At 56.7% G+C, this 27,096-nt stretch overlaps 1 protein-coding gene across 6 annotated transcripts in view; it reads left to right on the top strand.

The window, feature by feature from the left end:
• The window catches only part of TXNRD2 (thioredoxin reductase 2), a 64,881-nt gene extending 49,027 nt beyond the window's left edge, over nt 1-15,854 (top strand). For 4 of the 6 annotated variants that reach the window (XM_032138147.2, XM_032138145.2, XM_058431197.1 and 1 more), the window contains exons 12-18: nt 7,968-8,104; nt 10,686-10,781; nt 11,132-11,224; nt 12,950-13,021; nt 13,200-13,297; nt 14,144-14,338; nt 15,571-15,854. In XM_032138147.2, the coding sequence (XP_031994038.1) occupies nt 7,968-8,104; nt 10,686-10,781; nt 11,132-11,224; nt 12,950-13,021; nt 13,200-13,297; nt 14,144-14,267 (620 nt within the window). In that variant the 3' untranslated portion in view covers nt 14,268-14,338; nt 15,571-15,854. The other 2 variants (XM_032138146.2, XM_032138148.2) reach the window with 2 other exon arrangements.
• Nucleotides 15,855-27,096: the final 11,242 nt, after the last annotated feature.

Raw genomic sequence — 27,096 nt, 5'->3', positions numbered from 1 at the left:
ATCCGTCTGGATCTTACCCCAGCCACTGAAGCCATTTCCTCTTTGGGCTTTCTCTTAGATAACTCAGAGACGTCCACCTGTGTGTAAACCAGCATCAGAGCCTGAAACAGAGCATGCATGGAGCGTGGGAGCTTGGCTTCCCGGCTTCCTCTTGGCACCACACAGAGCCACCCCCACAAGCTGCCCGTGTATAGTCTGCCCCACGTGGCACGTGTGCCTGGACCACAACCGGAGAGACTGGGGTACCCAGGAGATGATGATGGGGGCTGGCGGTGCCCAGGAGGGGAGCTGTTGCCAGGGTGGGCTGCAGCCCGGGGCTCCTCTCTCCACCCAGGCACTGTTTGCTGGCATGTACGTGGCAGGCAACTGTCTTTGCTCAGCTGTGCTCGGCTGATGGCTCCCATACACCACAGACTCAGCTACACAAGTCCCTGCGGATTGTCCCTCTGTTGAGTGCCAGGCAGCAGGAAAGGGCAGATAGCAAGAACCAAGCCCCCGAGGCTGGGGATGGGTGAGAGCATCCCAAGCCTGGTGAGAGGGAAGGGGCGGCTCCTCCTGGATGCCCTCTGTGCTGGTGTGGGTGCAGCTGGGGCTTAGGGGCCACAGTGGGTGTGGATGCTGCCTGGGCAAGGGGGCTGCGGTGGGCCCATCAGGACTTCTCTCAGGGATGCGCCTTGCTGCACCTGCGTGAAACCAAGTTTGTGGCTATGCTCTTCCCGGTGGGGATGGGCCCAGCAGTGACCCTGGCATCCACACGCCTCCATGCTCTCAGGGTGGCCTGGCCATCCCTGAGCAGGTGACACGGATCAGATGCCTCTCTTTGATAGTCTAACACCTTTTTATTTTAGTGCAAATTTAGCTTGTAATTAATGACATCAAGAAAGACTCAAATCTGCCTGCATGTGAGTTTGGTATTTTTTGAAGTGGGGCCAAGATGAACATTCATGGAGCTCTTCCTATGAACAGTGGCTGCGGCCTTCCCCTCCACGCCATGTGGCCCCAGTCGTGCGCTGCTACTCCTGAGACAGCACTGTTGGCTCAGCCCTAGCTCATGGTGGTGCTAACACCTCACAGAGGCCAGGCCAGAGTAGCAGGAGGCAGCGCCCTGTGCTTACCCACCAGCCTGGTGCCCCACACTTGGCTTGAGGGCTAGTTCACACTCATGTCCAGAGCCCACAGCTATCTGACAGGCCAGCCGGCACCTGCATACATGGATGTCGAGCTGGGTCTTGTTACCATGTCAAATTCAGTACTTACGGTTAGAACTGAGTGGAAACCAATAAAAAAGAACAACATGGTGAAAAGTCTTCTAGAGATAGGTCAGCACCATTTATGCATATTACCATGCACCCTCTAATGTCTGCAGGTGCCCTGGGGCAGCCAACCTGTTACAATTGCAATTATGCTAACAATTGTTAAAGGGCCGGGTGAGGTGGCTCATGCCTTGTAATCCCAACACTTTGGAATGCCAAGGTGGGAGGATCATTTGAGCCCAGGAGTTCAAGACCAGCCTGAGCAACAGAGTGAAACCTCTTTTCAAATAATTAATAATAATAATAATAATCTTTGTTTGTTTGTTTGTTTTTGAGACGGTGTCTAGCTCTGTTGCCCAGGTTGGAGTGCAGGGGCGCGATCTGGCTCACTGCAACCTCAGCCTCCCGGGTTCAAGCAATTCTCCTGCCTCAGCCTCCCAAGTAGCTGGGATTACAGGCACCCGCCACCACGCCCAGCTAATTTTTGTATTTTTAGTAGAGACGGGGTTTCACTGTGTTAGCCAGGCTGGTCTCAAACTCCTGACATCATGATCCGCCCTCCTCGGCCTCCCAAAGTGCTGGGATTACAGGTGTGAGCCACTGCGCCCGGTCTAATAATAACTGTTAAAGCAATAATGACCACTCGTCACAGAGCACACTCCTTCCTGGGGGTCCTCTGGGCCTGAGCTGGGACTCCAAGGCTGACTGTGGGGTCTTACGCATCATAATGCACATAGGCAGCTTGAGTAGGAAAGGCCCTTATGCTGCCTGCGGGGAAGCTCACCCCCACCCACCGAGGAGCTGCCCTGAGTATGAGACACCCCTGGGATGGCCTAGGGGTCCCTGGTGGCTGCTGGCAGTCACAGCGAGTGGCCAATCAGGTCCCATTGAGGCCCAGGGGCTCACTCATTTATTCAACTAACATGGCATCTCTATGGGACCTGAGGCCAGCAGGGCAGGTGTGTCCCCTTCCCCCTGGTGGGCTCATAGCTGTGGGTAGGGGCCTGGGGCTCATTGAGAAGGGATGATTCCAGAAAAAAAAAAAAAAAAGAAGATAAATATTTAAAAAAAATAAGCTTTAAGAATCTAACTCCAGTTCCAAAGGCATACGCTCCTCTGTGCCTGGTCCAAGGTGCCTCACTGGGGCAAGTGGCAGGCCAGGCCCCGTCAGAGTGGCTGGCTCTGGGGGCCACATGCCTCATGAGACAGTCGCCAGGTGGCCCACAGGGCCTGTGTGTGAAGCCATGCCTGCCTCGCATTGCCCACCAGCCCTGGAGCCTTCCACTCCCACACCCTCGTCCTCAGGCTCAGTGCTTGGTCCTGGCTGCCTCTGTCTGGATCACAGCCACTGGCTCACCCTGCTGTACTCCTGCTGGCACTTACCTCTCACCTGGAGCGCCGCCTCCTTGCTCTTCTCTTGGGAACATGTGTCCTAGGCGGGCGTGAAATCAGAGGGCATACCTGTTCTTCCCATCACGGATGAGAGAGGCGCATGATACTGCATGCGGCTGGCCGTCCCCGTGTCGCTGTGTCCATCAGAATAGGTGGGAGTGACCCATGGTGACTGTGTAGGTGGTTTTTGGGCTTCAGCCTTCTCTGGTCCCTCCTTGGGGCCAGGCTGGCTGGACAAGCATGGTGGCTGCCCTCCATCTCCTGGGCCATTGACAGCAGCTGGTGGGGCTCTCATTGTGATCAGAGGAGGGCTGCCCTGCACGGCTGTTCCCAGCACTGGCCACATACGGAGATGGGCTGTCCTGCGTCAGGGGTGCTGTGCTGCTGGGCCTGGGGCTGGAGGCAGCTCCGGGCTGCAGAAGTGCTCAGCCCAGTGCTTCCTGAGTGTCAGTGTTGTGGGCCAACCACACATACACATAGGAAGTGAGAACGTCCATTTGTACTTGGAATTACTATTTTTTTGGCAGAAGGACAAACTTTGTTGGGCCCATCAGCCCCAATTCTGAACCAAGTCCATTGGGCAGCAGTGAGACCCACTTTGCTACCGGCAGAGGCATCTCTGCAGTGGCAGGTTTGCCAACGTGCCAGTGGTTGCCATCTCTGAAGGGACGTTCCTTGGGGCTTGTGGCCGTACTCTGCACCACGGTCAGCAACTCCTCTTTGCCTTATATGTAGTGGGCATGGCCTGCCTTCAGGATGGCTGGTCAGTTCGGCCACCTCTGGCTCTCACGCTGACCACAGCTCTGTTGGCTGAGATGATCATCTTGGAGGGCAGCTTCATGTAAGTCTTCCTGGTTTCCGGGCTAGGGGAGGTGACTGCGGTGTAGTTCTCAAAGGCCCAGGCCAACAAGTTCCAGTCTCAGCCTCTCCTCCAGGCAGCGCTTGATGGTACAGGTGTGGTGCCTGCAGGGAGGACGCTGCTGACGTCGAGCTGGGCCCTCTTGCTACAGTACACAAACACAAAGTGGCCCGTGTGGAGGCCCTTGGTGGTGATAGACAGCTCTGTCTGCTGCTTAAACTGGTGTGGATCCTGGAGACCATCTCAGCAGAGGGATGTCCTTCAAGGTGCCCTTGATGTAGCTGTGCCGCTCAGCTAAGTCCACAGCATGCAGGCCTATGAGCCCTCGTGCTTCATGTGCACAAGGAACACAGAGCTGGCGCCCTTCCTCTGCCCATGAATCCCGTGGCCCACGACTGCTCATGAGTGCAGCCTGAAGAGCTGTACCTGGAATTTTAATGCCCTTGTTGTTTGCAGAAAATATGCCAGAGTGTCATGTATCCATTACGTAATAAGCTCTTACAAAGCAGGAACATGGTGAAGATGCCTATAAATGCATGAGAAAAGGCAGGAACTGGCAATTTACAAAAGAGGAAATACAGTTCATAAACACGTGGCCAAAAATTACTTCATCTTACTAGTCATCAAAGAAGTGCAAATTAAAGCAGCATGACAGAGAGCGCTGTGCGCCGCCGCCCAGGAAGGAACACAGTCTAAGGACTGCCCTGCACCTGGAAGCCCCCACTCAGCTGGCCGCCCTTCCTCTGAGGATCTGCCCCAGGAACTCAACTGACACATGGCAAGCCGGTGCCCCAGGTCTCCATCCTGGTGGTGTCTAGGAAGCAGAGACTCGAGAGCGCCTGTCTTACCCCAGGAGGGACCATTCAGCAGCACTTGGCAAACGCTGCACTGGGCGCTCAAAAGCCAAGGCCGTGAGGACAGAGCTGCAGGGAACACAGAGCCGCCCCATGGGGAGGCCTGCAGTGGGCCACAGGCACAGCTGGGAAAGCTCTGAGCACAATGTGCAGGGCGAAAGACACCAGTGCAGGCGCCCGTCTTTTCCCAAATGGCCTGAGTGGTGCACATTTATCCTGGCGTAGGAGGGAAATGGTGGGGAGCTGACTGGGCACAGCCACCTGCATCCTGCTGCTCACACCATTCGGGCCCCACTGGGTCCCCACCTCGGCACGAGTCGTCCAACCTCCTGCAGGGCTCCAGGCCTGAGCCAGTAGGGCCTAGGACACCTGATTGGCTGTCCAGCACCAGCAGGGCGATCTGGCCCTTCTTTGGCCACTGCCCAGTCCTTTGCTCAGCAAGACCCATGGTGGGGCTCAGGGCCTGGTGTCCTGCCGTCAGGGCTGGCCACAGCTGGGGACGTGGCCCCACCCAAGTGGAGCTGGCCTCTTCCCTGCACCCACTCCCAGCCACGTCCCACTGGCCCAGCTTCTAACCCCACTGTGCCCTCGGCTGCCCTCCTCAGGGCTGAGCCTGCTGCCTGCCACAGGCCACTCACTCTTCTTTTGCTGTTCATTCCTGAAGGGCTGTGGAGTCCCTGCAGGTCCAAGCGTGTCTGTGCCGCGCAGCCCACTCTCCCCTGGCCATCCAGCCTGCCCAGCTGTCATGCTTTTCACATTAGTGGCTCCATTACATTCCCACCGACTTCCCAGAGTGATCCACACAGCATGTGCGGAAGAGTCCTGGGTTTGGATGGGCCACCTAGTTCCATGCCTCTTTTATTTCTTGCGACTACTTTTAAATTTATCTTTATTTCCTTCGGGACCTGGGGACAGGGTTTGGTCAGCACCTGCAAGGTCTATAGTCACCATAGTTACCATGAGGAACATGATAAGTGCTCTTGGCTTCCCAGGACCAGCCAGGCAAGCATGCAGAGGAGAGTGTGGGTGCAGCGTCAGATGTTCTGTTCCGGCATGGAGCAGGCACCAGGAAGTGCTGGGCCTGGTGGGCTGGACACCAGGTTGGAGAGGGACCAGACGGCTGAGCGTGAGCCCCCTGCCTGCAGGGACCACGGCCCCTCCTTCATGCCCCAGCCCTGCCCATGGGGCCCAGCTCCTTCCTCTGATGTGGGCTGGCATCCCCTGTGTCTGGGCTGATCCCTGACCGGTGCCAGCCCTCCCGGCACCCAATTCCTGCAGCTGAGCAGAGCACAGAGGCTGGAGCCGGCCTCCCGCAAGCTGGCTTAGCCAAGTTGGTATGTTTTGACTCCCGCCCTGGGACAGCAGCTGGAGACTTAAGGGTTCCCTCCCACGGGAGCTTCAGCTTCCAGATGCTTAGGTGGGCGCCACCCGCATACCGGCCAGCAGCTGGTTTGTCCCAGCCACGATGAGCAGGGGAGCTATGCTTTTGACGCCAAATCGCCTTTGCCATCGGTGGATCATCCTGAGCCCCTGGGAGCCTAGAGCAGCTGGGGTTGGGAGGGAAAAGCTGCTGTGGCCGCCCGCTGGCCTGGCAAAACCACACTCATCTGAGTTAGGGGAGAAAGGGACCTCTGCTGGCTGTTCAGCGGTGAAGAGACCCATGCGGTGCCCTCTCTCCAGGCCCCAGGCTGTGTGGAGACTGGCGGGGGCAGCTGTGCTGACCCCCTGGACTGGCCATCCCCTGCCCCTCTTGGCCTTTGCACCCAAGAGCAGGATCAGCTGAGCCAGCTGCCCCCTAGAATGGGCATGGTATAGTTTGGATGCTGCCCCTTAGCTCAGCACCCCTTGGCCCTGAGGTCTCCAGGCTGGGGCTGTGTGCCAGGCAGCCACGAGGGGCTGCAGCACGGAGCAAGCGGGAGACCTGGCTGCTAGCTCTGCTCATTTGGCCCTCTACTAGTGGGTTGAGGGGGCTTGCTTTCTCCTAATGGGGAGAGACCTTCAAGCCCTACCTGGGCAGAGGGCCAGATACCAGGACTTGAGCATTGTTGGGGTACAGTCTAGGGTGTGGCTGTCTCCTCTTCAGCTTGTCCAGATAGGGAGGAGGCCGTCGGGAGCCAGCAGGTGTCCCTTGAAGGAGGCCCCTCTGGACTCTTGAGGCCTGGGAGCTGATGGGTCTCACTGCCTGATGGTATCAGGCTGCGGTGCTGCAGACAGATGCAGGGAGGCCAGGGAGGCCAGGTGCCAACAGCTCCCCACAAAGGGCTGGTTTCTCTGATGAAGTCAGTACCAGAGCCATTGGCACTGTGCTGGTGGCCCTGCAGCAGGGCCTGAGGCCTGGGCATGTGGAAGATTCTGGAGTCCCACGCTTAGCACTCTTTGATGTCAGGGAGCCCCAGCATTGGCATGTGCCTGTTCCTTTCCCACGTGCCAGGAACCAGTCTAAGGCCGACCCCACTTTCCACGAGTGGCACCCCTGCCTTGTCTCCTGTGCCGGCTGTCATCTGACCAGTGTCCGTTTCAGACCTGCCTGCCACCTCCTGCAGAGGCCAGGAGCCCTTCTACGCTGCTGGTGCTTCACGTTTGGCCAGTTCTAAGTGGACATTCTTTTTTCTTGAGACAGAGTCTCACTCTGTCGCCCAGGCTGAAGTGCACTGGTGTGATCTTGGCTCACTGCAACCTCCACCTCCCGGGTTCAAGCAATTCTCATGCCTCACCCTCCCAAGTAGCTGGGATTACAGGTGCACACCACCACACCCAGCTAATTTTTGTATTTTTAGTAGAGATGGGGTTTCTTTTCTTTTCTTTTCTTTTTTCTTTTTTTTTTTGAGACGGAGTCTCGCTGTCGCACAGGCTGGAGTGCAGTGGCACGATCTCAGCTCACTGCAGTCTCCACCCCCGGGGTTCACGCCATTCTCCTGCCTCAGCCTCCAGGGTAGCTGGGACTACAGGCGCCCGCCACCATGCCCGGCTAATTTTTTGTATTTTTAGTAGAGACGGGGTTTCACTGTATTAGCCAGGATGGTCTTGATCTCCTGACCTCGTGATCTGCCTGCCTCGGCCTCCCAAAGTGCTGGGATTGCAGGCATGAGCCACCGCGCCCGAGCTTTTTTTTTTTTTTTTTTTTTTTTGAGGCAGAGTTTTGCTCTTGTTGCCCAGGCTGGAGCGCAATGGTGCAATCTCAGCTCACTGCAGCGTCCGCCTCCTGGGTTCAAGTGATTCAGCCTCCCGAGTAGCTGGGACTATAGGTGTGCACCACTATACCTAGGTAATTTTGTATTTTTAGTAGAGATGGGGTTTCACCATGTTGGCCAGGCTGGTTTTGAACTCCAGACCGCAGGTGATCCACTTGCCTCGGCCTCCCAGTGTTGGGATTACAGGCGTGAGCCATCGCACCTGGCCGAGACAGGGTTTCATCATGTTGGCCAGGCTGGTCTCGAACTCCTGACCTCAGGTGATTTGCCCACCTCATCCTCCTACAGTGCTGGGATTACAGGCACGAGCCACTGCACTCGGTCTCTAAGTGGACATTCTGAGAAATAGTTTAAACCCAACGGCTGTAGGTCGAAGCCACTGAAGATGACATTTCAGCCCCCTCTCTGTTTCCTTCAGGTCGAGTCCCAGACACCAGAAGTCTGAATTTGGAGAAGGCTGGGGTAGATACTAGCCCCGACACTCAGAAGATCCTGGTGGACTCCCGGGAAGCCACCTCTGTGCCCCACATCTATGCCATTGGTGACGTGGTGGAGGTACGGCATGCATCCTGGGACCAGGGCCCCTGCCCCTGCCTGCCCCACCACCCCTGCTCGCTGGGCTCTGGCTGCTGCCGTCCTGTGGGAGAGAAACGACACTTTCTCTGATCACAGAGGCTCTGGGTCAAACCCCGGGGCCAGCCTGTCTGGAGTTCTGGGGCAACCTGGACATGGGCCTCGGCTCTCTGCCTTTCCTTTCTGTGGCGGGAGTATGGATGGTCTAAAGACAGCTGCAAGCACCAGCAGCAGATGCCTGCTGGGAATGGGGCGTGGGTCAGCTCTGCACGCAGGCCCCAATCCCCGGCAGGTAGGCTAGAGGCATAGGCTTAGAAATGCCACCGTGGCCTTGAGGCCGTCCTGTCCCCACAGGGTTGAGAGGCAGGTCCAGTTTGGGCCCACCTGGCCCCGCCCTCCCCACCTCAGTATCCTCTGGCTTGCCTCTCTGGGCGTCACACCGGGGCAGGTCCTTTGCTCTCAGCTGCTGCCGTGAAGTGGAGACCAGCGCCAGTCTTTCCTGGGTGGGGGCTCTGGAGCCCTCCTTACCCATGGCCCCAGTAAGGGACCTGGGTGGTCAGTCTTGGGATGCTGCACCCCGGCAGCCTCAGGAGTGCTCGGCCTGTCCTGCATGTGTCCAGCGCCTGCTGCTGAAAGTGGCTCTGGAGGGTCCCTGAGAGCTTCTTTGTAGTGAGACCTGTCAGTGTCAGCGTGCTGGGGCTGTGGTACCAAATCACCACACACGGGTGGCCCAGAACAACAGACATGGATTCTCTCACGTTTGGGGGCAGTAGCCTGAAATCAAAGTGTCAGCTGGGGCTGGGTGCAGTGTCGTAATCTCAGCACTTTGGGACGCCGAGGCAGGCAGATTAGTTGAGGTCAGGAGTTCAAGACCAGCCTAGCCAACATGGTGAAACCGTCTCTACTAAAAATATACAAAAATTAGCCAGGCGTGGTGGCACGTATCTGTAATCCCAGCTACCTGGGAGGCTGAGGCAGGAGAATCATTTGAACTCGGGAGGAGGAAGGCGGAGGTTACCGTGAGCCAAGATCGTGCCACTGCACTCCAGCCTGGGTGACAGCGAGAATCCATCTCAGAAAGTGTCAGCTGGGCCACGTTCCCTCAGAAGCCTCTCGGGTAGGGCGCCCCAGGCGTCCCTCGGGTTGTGGCTATATCACTCCTCTCTCTGCCTCATCGTCATGTGACAGTCTCCTGGGTGTGTCTCTGGGCCGTGATTTGCCTCTTACAGTTTCTCTGCCATTGGATTTAGGGTCCACCCTAATCCAGGATGACTTCATCTCCATCGTTACCTTAATTATATCTGCAAAGATCTTATTTCCAAATAAGGTCACACTCTGAGGCTCCAGGCAGACCCTGCTGGGTCCTGTAGGGCCCATCTAGCCGTCCCAATTGTGTGGACAGAGCATGTGGCTCCATGTGCCTCAGCCACCCTGCAGCCCCAGCTTGCTTAGCTGGATGGTTCAGCTGCTCAGTGATTTCTGCAAGTGCAGCCTCTGCCTGTGGACCATATAGGTGGAGTGGTCTCTGACTGCAGGGTCTGTTGCATCCTGTGGGCACTGCACCCTGAGATAGCGCCATGTGCATCTCTGTGCATAGCAGGAAGCCTCCCTTCTGTCTGGGAATCTGAGTTTTCCCTCTGCAAGTGTGTAGCTCCCAGGCTCCTGTGTTGGAAACTGGAACATTTCAAACTGTTTTGCCAGAAATGCATGGCGCACACAAAGGCATTCTTTATTTAAACATTAAATCCACTCTGTCAGAAAGGTCATTCTGAATAGTCCAAAGAGTTAACACCCAACCAGTGGTCCCTTGAGCGGCTGGGAAGAGCCCGTGGGCGGGGCGGGGGCTATTGTTTAATGAGATGTTGTGTGCTGTGCGCCGCCTGGATGTTTCCGTAGTTAGTCAGGCCTGCTGGAATGCGCAGGCTGCGCTCTGAGTTTATCTCCACGGATCTCTATGCATTTCTGGAATGCCAAACAACATCTGCATTTCCTGCTGCCAAGGTGATTGGCAGCCCATCCCAGAGGACGGTGCTGGAACCCCCAAGGCCAGGCACACCCTGGGATGGAGGGATCTCCAGCACAGCGACATTCTGATTTGGAATTTGTTATGGACTGTGACGTGCAGGTCAAGCTGCACATCAGGAGCACATGGAATGCCTTGGGGTCCCTTTTTAGCCAGGGATTCTGGTGAATGAAAACGGTAGCAGGGGCTCTTTTGAGCTTGGTCATGGGGCAGCCCTCCGAGGTCGGCAATGTGCAGAAGGGGTTTGGAGAGAAGGCTTGAGCGTATGAGGGTGGCACGGCCAGCCTCATTAACAGCGGACTCCTTTCCCAGGGCAGGGTGGAGGGCAGCAAACAGGAGAATGAGCAACCTACCTAGGTCCCTGGGATGCCCCCCAGGAGGACGAGCTCTAGGGGGAATGCTGTACGTCACCGTGCTCGGTGCCAGTGTTGGGGATTTTCTAAAGGGAGATGCCCACTCGGAGGGCAAAGGGTGATGGCATGGGGGCTGCATATAACCCCGGACATGGTGCTGACGTGGTCCCCCTGTGCCTTCCCTAAGGGGCGGCCTGAGCTGACACCCACAGCGATCATGGCCGGGAGGCTCCTGGTGCAGCGGCTTTTCGGCAGGTCCTCAGATCTGATGGACTACGACAATGTGAGTTCTCTAGCAGGACGCCACGTGCAGCCCGGGAGAGGCCGAGTTCGAGGCTACCTCTTCTGGGGTGAGGGGCCTTTGTGCGCTGTGTGTCTGCATGTAGGTGTGGGCATGCGTGTGTGTGCGCTTATGCAGGTGTGTTGTGCACACATGTGTGTGCAAGCATGTGTGTGGGGGTCAGTTCTGAGAGTGTGGCACAGGCGCGGGCAGGTGAGTCGCCTACTGTGCTTGCAGCCTGCTCTGGGCGCATCTGGTCCTGGTCTGTGATCACTGCTCTTTGTGTCACATGCAGTAGGGAACTTCGGTTTTGGGGGCTCAAGGGCCCTCCCTGACTCCAGACCTGCTTTCAGGTTCCCACGACCGTCTTCACCCCGCTGGAGTATGGCTGTGTGGGGCTGTCCGAGGAGGAGGCAGTGGCTCGCCACGGGCAGGAGCATGTTGAGGTGAGGCCCGGGAGCAGCATAGCTGAGGACAGTGGCAACTCCGCGACCTCGCCCCACGCTCTGGGCGGAGGCCTTGTGAGCAGGGCGCCAAGGTCTCTCCTTTCCAGGGGCCCTGAGCAGTGGCTGTGTGTAGCGGGAAGGGACATGTTGGGGGCAGCCTCAGAAGCGGGGGTGCCTGGGCTTTGGCAGCCTTGGGGTGACTGGGCTTAGGTGCCTCTGGTCTCTGCCACCATGTGTCACAGCAGTGAGGGGAACGCCCTTGGCTGCCTTGTTCTGAGGGCAAGGAGAAGCCCTGTGGCCCAGAAGCCCCCAGCCCCACCCCAGCCATGCTGCAGGGGTGCCCAGCACCAGCAGGGTCAGCACCATGGTGCCACCCGCTCCCCTGCTGAGGTCAGCTGAGCGCTGGCCCCACTCCAGCACCCAGCTGCTTGTCCCTGAAAGCACCAGGGCCCCGAAGGTGCCTCTGTGCTGTCCCCACCTTGCAGGGCCATGAATCTCACTCTACCCAGAAAGGTTTCTCCCAGGGGCCTCCGACCTCTGCTTCCACCCTGCACCTCGTCTTCCTGGACTGCCCAGGGTTTCTCCCAGGCGAAAGCCCCCCGCCCCGCCGCCCCCACCACATCCTGACACCCATCCTCTTCCAGCTTCTTCCAGGCTCAGGCACTCACCCTGGAGGAAAGGGGTTTTCATCGAGCAAGGCTGCTTTGGGGGTCTGCTCTGGCAGGTGGCTGTGGCTCCGGGGTGGCCTGGAGGGATGCGGGGGCTCTGAAGCCTGCCGGGCCATGGTAGCTGGAAGCCTTCGGTGCGGTTTCATCTTTCTGCCGCGGCAGCTTGCAGGCACCCAGAGAAACCGGAGCCTGCGGCCTGGGAGGTGGGGCCTGTGGCCTTTGGGGATGAGTCACTGGGCTCCAGGGCTGGCCCCTTCCCCCTGCACCCCAGAACTCTCCATCAACAGGACGGGCCTGACAGGCCAGCCTTCCCCGAGGCACTTTATTTGCTATTTTTGTTTGATTCATCACAAGTGCGCTGGGACATATGTTCCTGGCATTTTATAATGTTGTTTTATGTTTCACGATGTTGAATGGCCAAATACTCTTTGTTTGTTTTCTTTTCAATTCTGTCTTAGTTAGAACAATATTCTCTGAAGTTCCATTAATTAATAATGGCTGTGCAGCACATGTGAGGGCCCCACTCATTTTTTACTTGGCCGCAGCCCCGGACACGCTGTCGAGCCCTTCAGGGGTGCTGAAAGCCTTTGTCCAACAGCTCCGGCTCCAGTGTGGCCGCAGCGGCCTTGCTCCAGTGAGGGCCAAGCGAGCACCAGGGTGCCTGAGGGAGCCCAGGTGGCTGCCTGCTCACCCATTCTTGTCTCCACCGTTTGTTGTAGGGGAGCTATGTCCACCCAGGTTTGCTGTGTCCGGCCTGGCAGCTTGGATTGCCTGATGCCTGCTCTGCTGCTGTGGTCTATGGGGGACCCAGGCCTGGGTGGGAGAGGGTCTGTCCTGCAGAGCATGGCTCCAGCCACTGGCTGTCTGCACATAAGAGGGCCTGCACACACCCCATGGCCAGCCAAGCCCTCATCCCCATCCCAGACCAGACCTTCAGACCAGATGGATGGTTCCTGCCCGCCATGACCCTGCCTGGCCCATGCAGCCTGTGGGAGCTGCAGGTGCCACGAGGTTTGTTTGTCCCAGCACTGATCCAGGGTTGGTATCCTGTCCTCAGGTCTATCACGCCCATTATAAACCACTGGAGTTCACGGTGGCTGGACGGGATGCATCCCAGTGTTATGTAAAGGTGAGCATCCCTGTGGCCCAGGGTGCTGAGGATGAGAGGGAGGGTGGTAAAGAGCCTAGCAGGGTGAACACCCGAGGACTGGCCCCACTCGTGCCCCCCAGGCAGGGTGCAGGGTGGATGCAGGGTGGACACAACCCAGCCCCCTCCTGGGCTGGTGGCTGAGATGTGCGGCTTTCAGATGGTGTGCCTGAGGGAGCCCCCGCAGCTGGTGCTGGGCCTGCACTTCCTTGGCCCCAACGCAGGCGAAGTTACTCAAGGATTTGCTCTGGGGATCAAGTAAGTCCCGAGGAATGCAGGCCACGATGCGATGCGCAGCCGGGTGTCCCTCGAGTGCCGGCAGTCCTACAGTGGAGAGATGCTGCCACTCTTGCTGCATTTATGTGGCCTTCGTGGGTTTGCAGCAGAGATTCGTCAGGCCCCTCCTCAGACAGGGCGGGTTTCGGGGGGACAAGAGGTGGCTCTGCCCCAGCCAGATGCTGTTGAGCCAGCCAGAGCCAGGTGAGGTGTCCCCTGTGGCCCTAGGGCCCTTGCCCACCTGGCCAAGCACCACGCCACCATGAGCAGAGTGCCAGTGCCTGGAGAGCCACCCCAGGGCTGCTGTGTGTCTTCTGGAGCTGGGGCCATTGCCTGGGTCTTGGGCTCAGGCAGTGTGTTTTCAGGGTCCCAGGGTCAAAGTAAGCCCTGGCAGAGGCTCTGGGTGGGTTGACAGGGGTAGTTGGAGGTTGAGACATTGTGCATGGCCTGAGAGATGTGGCTGGCTGGATGTGGGGCCTGGGGGGTGGTGGTGTGGTGAGGCCAGGATGCGCTGTCTGTGGGTAAAGCAGAGAGCGGAGGCCTAAGGCAGGACTGTGCCTAGGGGCGGAGAATGGAACAGCAGGAAGCCAAGCCAGGGCAAGCCAGGGCGTGGCTGGGTTGGAGGTGGGCTGGACGAGCACTAGGCATCTGCTGGAGGGAGGTGGACGGCACCCACGGGTGTGGGCAGGGGTCCCGGCTGCTGGCTGGGGGTCAGGGGACAGCGAGGAGACCAGCAGCCTCTGAGGCCCTCCTCTTCCCAGGGATGGGATGCTGTGGACCCCCCTCCCTGTGCTGACCCCGCCTGCCTCCCCCATCCCCCATGTGCAGGTGTGGGGCCTCCTATGTGCAGGTGATGCGGACCGTGGGTATCCATCCCACATGCTCTGAGGAGGTAGTCAAGCTGCGCATCTCCAAGCGCTCAGGCCTGGACCCCACGGTGACAGGCTGCTGAGGGTAAACGCCATCCCTGCAGGCCAGGGCACACGGTGCGCCCGCCACCAGCTCCTCAGAGGCCAGACCCAGGTATGCAGGTGGGGCTGGCTCTGTTTGAGGACAGGGCACGTGGCAGGGTGCAGGAGCCCTGGCCATGGGCTCCCTCCAGGTGTACAGCAAGGCTACACCTGCCACGCCACCCAGAACAGGGGTGCTCCATCCTGTAACCAGGCCACAGTGGTGACCGGCAGGAGGGGAAGTCCCCAAGGGCCCAAACCTCCCCGGGGGACCCCAGACCCCGGCCTGGCCACAGCTGCTCCCCACACACAGGAGGTATCAAGAAACGGGGCTCATCCTTAGCAGCCTATCCCAAGTGGATGTTGGCGTGGAAGGTGTCCCGGGTGGGCTAAAGTCGGGCATCTCAAGTTGCTGCTCCACAGGGGGCTGCAGTCGGGAAGCTGGCCTCCCACAGAGGCCTCCCACCAAGGCCTGACTCCTGCAGAGTTCAGCGCCCGCTCGTTTCCCTGTCTCCCAGAAGGTGGAGACGCTGCCCTGTGGTGGCCGGCCCTGCCCAGCCTGCCCTGCACATCTGGTTCTGTTCCAGCTCTGCAGAGCCAGGCTGACCGGGGGGCTGTTGTTCATCGTGGCCTCTTCTGGGGAGGAAGAAACTGGCGAGGGCTCCTGGCCTCTGCCCCAGGGATGCCTGTGCCAGAGCCCCCTCGCCTCGTGGTCTGACAGTGCATCCTCCGGCCCGGGCTGCAGGGCGGGGGCCGGGGCAGGGTGGGCCCTCAGCCCGTGCCATCCAGCCCACCTGGGGCACCCCCACGGCTGTCAGCCCCTCCCAGGGTTGGGGTGTTTGGGCTCCATCTGTCCCCTGGGGCTGAGATGGAGACCAGGCAGAGCAGTGGGCTCCCCCCAAGATGCCTGTGGACAGGCTCTGGGGTCCGCATGGCACCGAGGGGCTCTGGGGAGGCCTCTCTGGGGGTACTCAGGGCCCCCTGCTTCACTGTGGCTGCCTCCCCCTGGCGGGGCTGCGCTTGATAGGGATAAACAAAGGGCATCCTGAGGAAACTCTTATCAGAACATTACACCTCCCAGAGCTGTTTTGTTAGGAGCCTGCTATAAATTTTTATCATTTCAAAATATTTTTGTAGCACTGCGTCGCTCCCTGTGACGCATCGCCCTGGGGTGGGGCCACTCTCTGCTGGGTTTATTTCTCACCCATCTCCCTTGCGGGTCCCTGGGTGTGGCAGTGGGAGACATAGCTAGGCTGATGTGAGGGGTGGATGGCTGCCCTGTGCTGACCTTCCTGTTGTTGGCAGGATGGCTGCAGGCCAGGTTTGGGGGGCCTCACCCCTCTCCTGGAGCGCCTGTGAGACGGTCAGCGTGGAGCGCAAGTGCTGGACAGGTGGCCCGTGTGCCCCGCAGGGATGGCTGAGGGGACTGTCCACCTCACCCCCGCACCTCTCAGCCTCTGCCGCCGGGCACCCCCCCAGGCTCCTGGTGCCAGATGATGACGACCTGGGTGGAAACCTACCCTGTGGGCGCCCATGTCCGAGCCCCCTGGCATTTCTGCAATGCAAATAAAGAGGGTGCTTTTTCTGAAGTGTGCTCTGCCTGTGGTGTCCCTGATGGTCCCCCAGGATCGCCCAGGTCGGTGGGGTCCGGCGAGGCCACCAGGCCTCTCTTCAATCGTGAGTAGCTTCCATCCAGGGCAGCCCAGGGTCCGCTGGGGCCCCTTGAACCCCCGAGCACAATTCCAAGCAGCCCTGGGCAGAGGGGAACAGACTTGCAGTGCTGGGGACCCCACCTAGGCAGGAGGCAGAGCCGCCCCACCTGCCCCACAGCTGCCTGGCCTCTGGCCTGAAGACGCCCACTGAGGGTTTTTCCTGGGACCCTCTGCTTGGGTCTCTGCACCTTGAAGCAAGAAGGGCAGCCCAGTGCCAGGCAGGCTCCTGGGAGGGGCGGCAACACCGGCTTTGTTCTGGAACAGCCTGCCAGCGGGCAGGCCTGTGACAGGAGGTAGCAGGGCTGTGTGAGGCTCTCTGTCCCCGGATGTCAGTCACTTTGCCGGTTTTCCACTGTGGCCCTCCAAGTCAGCTTGTCGGCTGCGTCAGGCTAATCCTGTGCATTGAGGCTTGATGGGCTGGGGAGCGCCTGTCAGTCACTGCCGAGAGACAGCGCTGACAGCCACGGCCGGGCCCTGCATTGTGCTGGGGCTTTAGCTGTGGCTAATCGCGTGTCTTCCTTAAGAAAACATCACTTAGTCTGCCGGCCCGGAGCCCTGGATGGGACCCTGCTTGTCAGCACACAGAGGAATGCCTTTGCGCCTTAATGGGCCTGCAGGAGCCCGACTTGCTGTGTGAAGCGTGCGCGTGAGCTCTCAGACGCCCACTTAAGATGCCAAGTGCTGGGCCAGGCCCTCCCACAAGTGCAGCTCCAGATCAGCCATGTCCCATTTAACGCACGGCTGGTGGCATGCCTGGGCCAGATCCTGTGGGTGGGGCTCCCCTCTAGGCCTGCAAGTTTTTTGCCTTGGAGGCACCGCCAGGCTGGGAGGTCAGCCTACACCTGCTGCCTGGGCTCTGGGGGGTGGCTCTGGGCAGCAGCCAGGAAGGGGGCAGAGGGCCTGTGGATTCCTTGGCCCTGGGATCAGCCCCTGCCAGGGAGCACGGGGAAAACTTGAAATGGCCTTGGTGCTTTTGTGGTGATGGAGAGGATGCAGCTGCGTGGAGCCCGAGGTACACACTGGGCCGCACTCTGCCGGGAGGGCCTCTCGCCTCCCTGCCCGCCCAGCCAACCAGGAGTGCCTGTTGCTGGTGGCCTGAGAGCCACCCACATGTCCATGTCCCCACTGGCCCCTCCAGGTGGTTTTCCCTGCGTGCCCCTTCTTCCCAGAACACACCGTGTACCGCACACCTGCTCTCTGTGACCTCGGCTCTCCCACGCTGTGTGGCCCATTCAGCCGGCCTGTGCATCCCCTAGGAGGGACCAAAACATCCACCACACACATCCCAGGCAGCCGTGGGTCCTTGGGCTCCTGCTGCACAGGGGCTCATACCCTCCTGGTAAGTGGCGGGCAGGGGTCCAGGCCAGTTTATAAGCAATGGGTGCTGCAGGCGAAGAGCTGCCACGAAGAGGTCAGCACTGCTGCCCCAGGCCCTCTCAGGGCCGGTGCTGAACTGGCAGGCACCTGGCTGCAGACCAGGCCCAGGGGACCCCGCAGGCACTGGCCATCCCCACACCTCACTACTCTGGTGGGACACTGGCCCAGAGCCCCCACCCAGGTAGCTACACAGCCAGGGCAGGAACCAGGGCCCAGCAGGGCGATGTGGGCAAAGTGGCCGCTCTCGCAGGCTCCCTTGCCCAGGGCGGGACCAGTGTGCTGGGCCAACAGTGGTTTCGATCCTGTGTTTCCCTGGGGATGGCCCAGGGAGTGCAGGGTGGAGCCAGAGCAGGGTGCTCTCCACCTGGCCCCAGGGCCGCCTTCCCATGTTTTTATGGTGCAATGAAAATATGATTTTAATTCCTCAGATTGTTCTGTAAAACCTGCAATTACCCCCAGCAACGTCCTCCACACTTCTGCTGTGGCACCGGATTTCGCAAAGACGTGGGAGCAGGAGAAGTGGGCGGGGGTGCTGCCCAGCGAGGCTGAGTGGCCCCTCTCTGCCACACCCTACATGAGGCAATGTCACCCTCTCCTGCCCCCAACACCCCTGAGTGACAGGCCCCCTGGGTGGTCCACATGCAGGGGAGGGGACACACAGTTATGGAGGGCTTCGAGGGCCAGAGCGAGGCAGCAGGGGAGGGCAGGGCCTGGCAGGGCTCTGAGGAGTGGACAGGGGGTACAGCAGGGGTCATCAGCTCAACGGGAGGGGTGACTGAGATGCTCAGACTGCAGCCCCCTCCCTGAGCATGCTGCAGCCTTGCTTGGCCCTAGCTTCACTTGGCAGCCATTGGGCACCTCAGCCCTGCTCTCCTGGCCGTGAGGTGACCTTAGTGCTGGCTAGGCCCTCAGGCAGAGCTGCCCCTGTGACAGCAGCAGCATCAGGCAGGGCTGCAGTTGAGAGCACGTGTTTCCTGGCCTCAGGTTTGGGCTCCTCCCACAGGGTCTTGGCACATGAGCTCACCTCGGCTGACACCTGATTGCCTTACCTGGCCCACGGCCACTCCAGCCCTAGTGCAGCAGCTCAGAGGTGCCACCGGTGCCTGGGCGCTGGTCCCCTCCCCAGGTTGAAGCAGGCCCCAGGGGCAGGCCTGAGGCCCCCACCTACCCCTCACACACTGGGCAAGAACTGGAGGTGACCCAAGACCTTTAATGAGGGATGCCCTGAGGTGGCTGGGCAGTGTGCTCATCGGGGCAGGGCCATGAGGCCACACTAACCCCTCCAGGCCCTGTTGAGGCTCCACGTGCCTGGGCCACCTCGGGTTGAGGCTCCATCCTAGTGGCGTCACCGTCCAATGCTCACATCCCTCCCTAAGAGAGCACAGGTTGGCACCTGGCTCCAGTGGTTGGCATGAGAGGCATGTTGGTGTCTGCGCTGGGCTGGTGGGTGGGGGCCACTCCTGCCTCCCAGAGCTCAGAGCCACCTGAGCCTCCTGGTCTCGGTCCCAGGCTGCTGCCCTACCCCGTGTCCCTCTGGGAGCCACTTCTCCTCCCCAAGGTCCCTGAGTGCGCCTGCCCTGGGCAAGAGCTCCTCCCGCCCAGCCTGATGAGACCTGCTGGCCTCTGCCCACCTGCCCTCACTCATCGCTGCTTCCCACCCTTGGGCCTAGTCAGGGTCCGTGAGGGTTGGTGTGGGTCATCCATTGCCAGACACGGGGATCCCCACCCTCTGGAGCAGGAAGCAGCAGGGGGTCCACACCCAAGGCCAGCAGGCCAGCACCAGTGGCCAGGGCAGGTGGTGCAGCCCCTACAGGTATTAAGGCCTGGGCACAGGGCCCATTGAGGCAGAAGCACGTTCCTCCATGGGCCCAACTCCAACCCCATCAGGAAGCAGCTCCCTCTGAACTGCCTCTCCACCCAGATGGGCCTGGGCGGGGTCTTACTCTTGGGCGGTAGAGGAAGATGCCCTCTCCTGGCCCCAAATTCACAGGCTGTGGATCTCCCACCCCATGTGGGGGCCTTGGCGCAACTCACATGGGGTGAAGACTAGAATGGGAGTGTGCTGGGGTGCTGTCCCTCTCCACAGCCCAGCTACCCCCCACCTGGGACTGCTCTAGCAGGCCAGGAGTGGAGGACATGGAGGACGACAACCCACACGGTGCCCATGCCCTGCGGCCAGGTCCATGCACTGAATGCCAGTGATTGCTGCTGTCAACACCCTGGATGGGTCTTCTGGGCAACCCTGGGAGAGAGAGGCGAGACTGTGGGCCCATTTTCCAGACACTGCTCCTTAATCCCATGGACATGGGCCCCCATGCCACCAGGGACCCCGCAGCCCATCCACCCACCACCCTGGCCCCTACTCTTGCCTGCTTGGCCAAGCCAGGGAGCCAGCCAGCTGCTGAGAGAGACTTCCAGATCCCACTCCCTGGGCTTCCATGGAGCCCCAGGCAGCAGCCCCACGCCCGTCCTGGTAGGGCCACTGGCGCACAAGACCCCTCCCATGGGCCCCCGGGCTGCATCCTTGGGCTAGCCCACCTCTGTCTCCCTGGCCCTCTCCTCCCCAGCCCTCCCAGCGGAAGCCCAGAGCTCAACAGAGCCTGGCACGGGAGCATTCTATGCCCAGCCTGGTCTCCTTCCTCTACCACCATCTTCGAGCTGGGCTCTCTGGCTGGGCACTGCATGGCCCTGCAAGTTGCCTGAGGTCCTTCCTGGACCAGGCAGGGGCGTAAATAGGTACACTCTGGCTTCTTGGCTGCCACCCCGAGCAGAAGGCAGGCAGGGAGGAACTGGCTCCATGTGCCTACACGTCCCTCTGTGCCCAGGCTGAGGGGCCTCCCCGCTGTGCTTGGGGCTTCTGGGCTGTGCTCTTCCAGGCAGGATCGATCCAGTGCTCCAGTGCTGTGCAGACCCCAGCTCTGCATTGCCCCTGCCCAGACCAGGTCCCACGGGGCCGGCTGCAGGGAGCCAAGCTGCTGATGGGCTAGTGAAGGAAGGAGCTCAGAGTGGGGGGCAGGCAGGCGAGGGCCTGTCCAGCCACAACCTGCAATGTTCGGCTTGGGAAATAACTGGACAGAAGATACTTCAGCAGGCAAGAGCTGCCACGAGACTGATAACCCAGGAAATGGATGTGATGCAGCCCCGACGGGGTTCTGGGAGGCACAGCATGGGAGGGATGGGACCCCGGACACCTGGGCGCTCCTTGGGCCTCACCTGCGGCAGCCCCCGAGCATCAGCCACAGGGCCCACCTCCAAGCCCAGGAGGCGTGGCTGGCATCATCACTTTCTGTTCCCAGAATCCACCATGCAGGGTGAAGTTTGGCCAAGAGTTGAGAACTTGCCACAGACACCCCGCACTCCGTCAGGCGGTGACAGCATCCAGCTCGGGCTGGCACTACGGGTCGTCAGGGAATACAGGCGACAGCAGCCAAGACTGCCTGCACTGGCCAGGAGTGGAGGACGACAACCCACATGGTGCCCATGCCCTGCGGCCAGGTCCATGCACTGAATGCCAGTGATTGCTGCTGTCAACACCCTGGATGGGTCTTCTGGGCAACCCTGGGAGAGAGAGGCGAGACTGTGGGCCCATTTTCCAGACACTGCTCCTTAATCCCTGTACACTTGATCATGGGAACCGTCAGGGCCGCAGCTTCAGACCTGGGCCTGGTGCCCATGGGCCCTTGGTGCTTTCCTGCAGATGCAGCCGAGCCTCACTCCTGCCGCACCCTGACCACCCTTCTGTCCCTCATCCTCCCCTATGCCTGCTCTTGAGGTGCAGCCTAACTCCCTCAAATCTCTCTGACCTCCGGTCCTGCCGCCAGAGGGTTCTGGAGCCCTGCTTGTCCTGGCCCCTGGCCAATCCCATGTGCCTATGAGGACAGCGAGGGGGCCGTCTATGGGGCCCAGCAAAGCATCCTAGGCCTGAGCCTGCCCGATCCCAGCCCTGACGTGGCGTACAGTGCTCGGGTTACCCTAATCCCAAAACCCAAGCTGGCGTTCCCAGAGCCTTCCCTTACTTCCCAGTGAGGGGGACAAGCAGAGACTCCTTGGAGACAGAAGAGAACTTCCCCCGCTGTGCCTGTTGGTTGGTAGCTGACTCCCACAGGGGCAGGGCAGGGGGCTGGGAACCCACAGGAGTGAAAATCCAGGCCCAACAAACCCAAGTGTGTTCAGGACATGGAGATGCAAAGCCAGCGGTGCCGGTGAAGCAGGAGAGAAGGGCGGGGCAGACCTGGCTCAAGCCTGGCGAGGTCCTGGCCTCTAGGGTTTCGTGGGACAATGATGGGGCCTTGCGGTTCCACGGAATGGAACTTTTTTTTCCCTAATTAAAACTGGAATCTTTTTGGCTTATAACTGATGATCAAATAACACCAAATGCTTGAGAATAAAGTGGAGCCACAGGCAGGAGGTGGTGTGGCCTTGTAACTCAGCAGCTGGGGGCGCAGCCAACTGTGCCCAGCCCTCTACCCTGGCCGCTGGCCTCTGACCCAGCTGGGACTCCCAGGGCCACCCCTACACTGGGCACCCCAGCTCGGGGCGGGAACACCCCACAGGTTCCCTTTTTATGATTATATAGGCGAGGCCATGCATGCTGAGGACTGCGAAGGGCGCCGGTGTCTTCTGCATCCTGGTCTCCCTGAAGCAGACAGAGTTAGCTCCTGACCTACAAGGGTCACAGTGTGGGACAGAATGTCAGGAGAGTGCAGCACCATCCGGATGTGTTCTCCTCAGGCCTCCTGCTCGATGAGTGAGGAGACCGAAGCCCAGACCCCCCATGGGCCCCCGGGCTGTGCGGTAGCACGAAGGCCTGCCACCACCCTCCCTGCCAAGGCCTCAGCACCGGGTCCCTGCCCATGGGAGAGGCAAGACCTCTGCAAGGCTTCAATGGCTCATTGTTCTGCCCGCGGTGGCTGGAATTGGGCCGAGTGATTATAATAATAAAGTCCTAACAGTCCATCTGTGGTTGGGTTTCCATAGCTTGGGGAGTATTTGATTTTCAAAGCCTCGGTGGGGTGGAGATGCCATATCGATGCAGCAGGCGCTTCCCATCAGCCAGTTCTTTACAGATCAGAGTCTTCCATCCAGTGGGTTACCTCTCTGGAAAGGTGCTGTACCTGTCAGCTCCCAGGTGCCCAGGCATGTCAGGGCGGAAGACTGCACCAGGAGGCCCAGACACAGCAGGATGAGTCCCGCCTTCACCAGCTCAGACAAGCTCTGATCCCACCCTACCCGCGGAGGGCCACCGTGAGGACCAGACGGCCGCCACGGTGGGGGCGCCCAGTGGGTGGGGACACTGCCTTTACTCCTGCCTGGGACTTTCTCCCGCACCCGCCTTGTCTGGCCTCTGTGCCTTTGCCCATGCTGTTCCCTCGGCCCAAAGCTGTGCCTTCCTCTTTCTGCCCTGGCTAACGCCCCCTCATTGGTTAAGATTCAGCACACAGGCTCTCCTCCAGGAGTCCTCCCTGTCAGCTGGCAAGATGAGGCACCCACTCAGGGCTCCCACAGAACGCTGTTTCTTGATTACTCTAAAGCCTGTCTTTCTCTTGCCCTGCAGGGGCCTCCCTTCTTCACATTTTTGTCCCCAGCATGGTACCTGCCACATAGTAGGTGCTCAAAGTATGGCTGTAAAGCATGGTATGAAGGCTTTATGTTTTCTGTTTTTAAGTGTCCATGGTTGACAGGGCACGCACGGTGGCTCACTCTTGAAAGCTACTCAGGAGGCTGAGGTGGGAGGAACACTTGAACCCAGGAGTTCGAGGCTGCAGTGAGCTATGATCACACCACTGCATGCATGACCTTCAGCCTGGGCAACACAGTGAGACCCCATCTCAAAGAAAAAAGAAAGGAAAATTCTAGAACAAAAAGTAAAGGTAAAATATAACAAGTGAAAATTGGAAATTTAACTGGATGAACTTTATTCTTAAGAAGAGATTGGAGATGGCAGAAGTAAGGGTCAATGAACTTGAAGAGAGATTTTTAAAAAGTTCTCTAATCAAAAGAATAGAGAATAACAAGATTAAAAAGAACAATGAAAAAACAGCCTTAGGGACCTGAGCGACAATATTAAAACAACTCACATCATGATGTCTCAGAAGGAGAGGAGAGAGAATGAGGCAGGAAAAAAAACTGAAGAAATAATGACCTAAAGTTTCATGAATTTGTTGACAAACATCAAAGAATCACAGCAAACTCCCAAGCAATATAAGGATAAAGAAACACAGCCAGGCCTATCATAGTCAAACTCTTGGACACCCCAAGATTAAGAGAAAACCTTGAAAGCAGCCGGGACATGTTGCACACGCCTGGCGACTTCCCATCAGAAAAAAGTGTATGGGCGGAAAGAAGAAAAAGCCGACTCCCGGCTGGGCACGGTGGCTCACACCTGTAATCCCAGCCCTCTGGGAGGCCGAGGCGGGCGGATCGCTTGAGGTCAGTAGTTTGAGACCAGCCTGGCCAACATGGTGAAACCCTGTCTTAAAAAAAAAAAAAAAAAAAAAAGGGCAACTCCAGGATCTATGTGCAGTGCAGTGAACATACTTTTCAAACCCTAAAGAGACATAAAGGCATTTTCAGATAAAGTCAGCCAAGATCACTCCTTACCAGCAGACCTGCACTACAAAAACTGCAGTAAAAAGTTCTGCAGGCAGAAGGGAAATTTTCCCAGATGGAAACTTAGATGGACAGACAGAAATGAAGAGTATAGGAAGTGGGAATATACAGGTAAAGAAAAATGCTGTATTTTTCCTTCTCTTATTTTCTTTAAACAATACTGATTACTTAAGAATTATAACAATGTATATTTGGGTTTATATGAAAAACATATGACAGCAATAGCAAAAACATGGTTGCCAATGGAATTAATTATACAGATGCAAGGTCCTTACGCTTAATGGGAAGTAGTACAATATAAGGTGTAGGTAGTAAGTAGGTTATAATAAAGATGTACAGTGTAAACTCCTAGAGCAACCACTAAAATACAAAAAGGGACATCTAAAAGGCCAGTATCAGGAGCTGTTTGTTTTTTTTTTTTCCGGTAAGTGGTGGTCCATTGTATAAATACGCCAATTTTGTTTATCCACTCATTTACTGGTGGGTTGTTTTTAGCTATTACGAATGAAGCTACAATGAATGTTAATGTAAAACTTTCTGTGTAGACATACATTTTCAGTTCTCTTGGATAAACATCTACGAGTGAAATGGCTAGGTCATAGGTAGGTATATGTTTAACACAAGAATGACAAATACTTTTTCCAAGATGATTATACCAGAGTCGCACCATCATTCTTCACATACGTTTCACACTTCACATTCTTTTCAGTTGCACATGGAACTTTCACCAAGTAGACCATACACCAGGATATAACAACAATAATAAATATCAATCATAAAAAGATAGCTTGGGCCAGGCGCAGTGGCTCATGCCTGTAATCCCAGCACTTTGGGAGGCTGAGGCGGGTGGATCACGAGGTCGGGAGATCAAGACCATCCTGGCTAACATGGTGAAACCCCGTCTCTACTAAAAATACAAAAAATTAGCCGGGCGTGGTGGTGGGCGCCTGTAGTCCCAGCTACTTGTGAGGCTGAGGCAGGAGAATGGCGTGAACCCGAGAGGCGGAGCTTACAGTGAGCCGAGATTGCGCCACTGCACTCCAGCCTGGGCAACAGAGCGATACTCCGTCTCAAAAAAAAAAAAAAGATAGCTTAGCAATCCCCCCAACTGGGAAATTACACAACACATTCTAAATAACGTAAGAATCAAAGACGAACTCATAAGAGAAATTGGAAAATATTTTGAATTAAATGACAATAAAAAAATAACACATCAGTATTTCTAGAATGTAGCTAAGGCAGTGGTTGGAGGGAAATTTATAGCTTTAAATACTTATGTTAAAAAAGAAGAAAGGTTTACAATGTATGCCTTAAGCAACCTCCTTAAGAAACCAGAAAAAGGGCAGGGCGCAGTGGCTCACGCCTGTAATCCCAGGACTTTGGGAAGCCGAAGCGGGCAGATCACAAGGTCAAGGAGATTGAGACCATCCTGGCTAACACGGTGAAAGCGCCTCTCTATTAAAAATACAAAAAAAATTAGCTGGGCGTGGTGGTGGGCGCCTGTAGTTCCAGCTACTTGGGAGGCCGAGGCAGGAGAATGGCATGAACCCCGGAGGTGAAGGTTGCAGTGAGCCGAGAATAAGCCACTGCACTCCAGCCTGGGTGACCGAGTGAGACTGTGTCTCAAAAAAAACAAAAAACAAAAACAAACGAACCAAAAAAAAAAAAAAAAAAACAAAACAGGAAAAGAAGTTCAAATTAAAACCAAAGTAAATAGAAGGATGGAAATAAATATAAAAGTGGAAATCAATAAAATAGGAAACAAATAATGGAGAAAACCAGTAAGGTAAAATGTTGGTTATTTGAAAATAAAAAGCCATAAAATTACCTATATCAAAGATGAAAGAGAAAATACTGCTACAGAGACTACAGGCATTAAAAGGAGAATAAATCAGTATGAACAAATTTAGTTCACTAAATTTGAAAATTTAGATGAACTAGACAGATTCCTTAATTTACACAAGAAGCAGCAGAAAACATGAATACCTCTATATCTATTAAAATAATTAAATTCTATCCCATAAAGAAAACTCCAGGCCCAGATGGTTTCATTGGTTAATTTGATCAAACATTTAAGGAAGAGATAATGCCAATATTACACCAACTATTTAGGAAAATAGAGAAGGGAGAAACACCTCCAAACTCATTTTATGAGGCCAGCATCATCCCTCAAGAATACAGACGCAAAAGTCCTTAACACTCAACAAAACGTGAACAAATTGTACTTAGCAACACGTACAAAGCGTTCATTATGACCACGTGGAATTTATCCCAGGAATGCAAGACGATTTCACAGCCAACATTTAATCAACGTAATTTATCACATTAACAGAATGACAAAGAAAAATACTGTGATCATATCAACAGAGAAAGAGCATTTGACCGAATTCAACACCCATTTATGAAAAAATAAAACTCTCTAGGAACTAAAATGAAAAGGAAACTCACTCAACCTGATAAAAAGACATTTAGGAGAAACATCTACAGCTTACGCTGTACTTAACTGTGAAAGACCAAACACTCTTAAGATCAGGAACATGTCAAGGACGCCCACTCACACCACTTTCACTGAACATTGTCACTGACGGACCTCGCCACTGACATAGGCAAAAAAATCCTGTATAGATATGTATGCATATGTGTACACATCATATGTACATTATAGGTAAATCAGTATGCAAATGTCATATACAAATGAACATATATATATGAAAGAAAGAAGCGCAATTGTTTTTAATTGTAGATGACACAATCATGGACATGGAAACTCCTAAGGAATCTATAAACAACTACTAGACCTAATACGTGAACTTAGCAGGAGCTCAAGGGAAAATGTCAAATCTATTTTTATATACTAGCTATGAACAACCAGAAAGTGAAATTTAAAACAATTTAAATGGACAAATAATGACACATACCCATGGGGTACATAGTGATGTTTCAATACATACAATGTGTGGTGATCAGATCCGGGTCAACTAGCTTATCCATCATCTCTAGCGCTTATCATTTCTTTGCGCTGGGGAACATTTGCTATCCTCCTCCTAGCTATTTGAAACTATAAATTTTTGTTAACTGCAGTCATCCTACAGTGGTGTAGAACACTAGAACGTATTCCTCCCATCTAGCTGGA

Source organism: Hylobates moloch, unplaced genomic scaffold (genome assembly GCF_009828535.3).
Source record: "Hylobates moloch isolate HMO894 unplaced genomic scaffold, HMol_V3 SCAFFOLD_19, whole genome shotgun sequence".
Classification (NCBI taxonomy): domain Eukaryota; kingdom Metazoa; phylum Chordata; class Mammalia; order Primates; family Hylobatidae; genus Hylobates; species Hylobates moloch.
The sequence above is the reverse complement of the archived record's forward strand: the minus strand, read 5'-3'. Positions and strand labels throughout refer to the sequence as shown.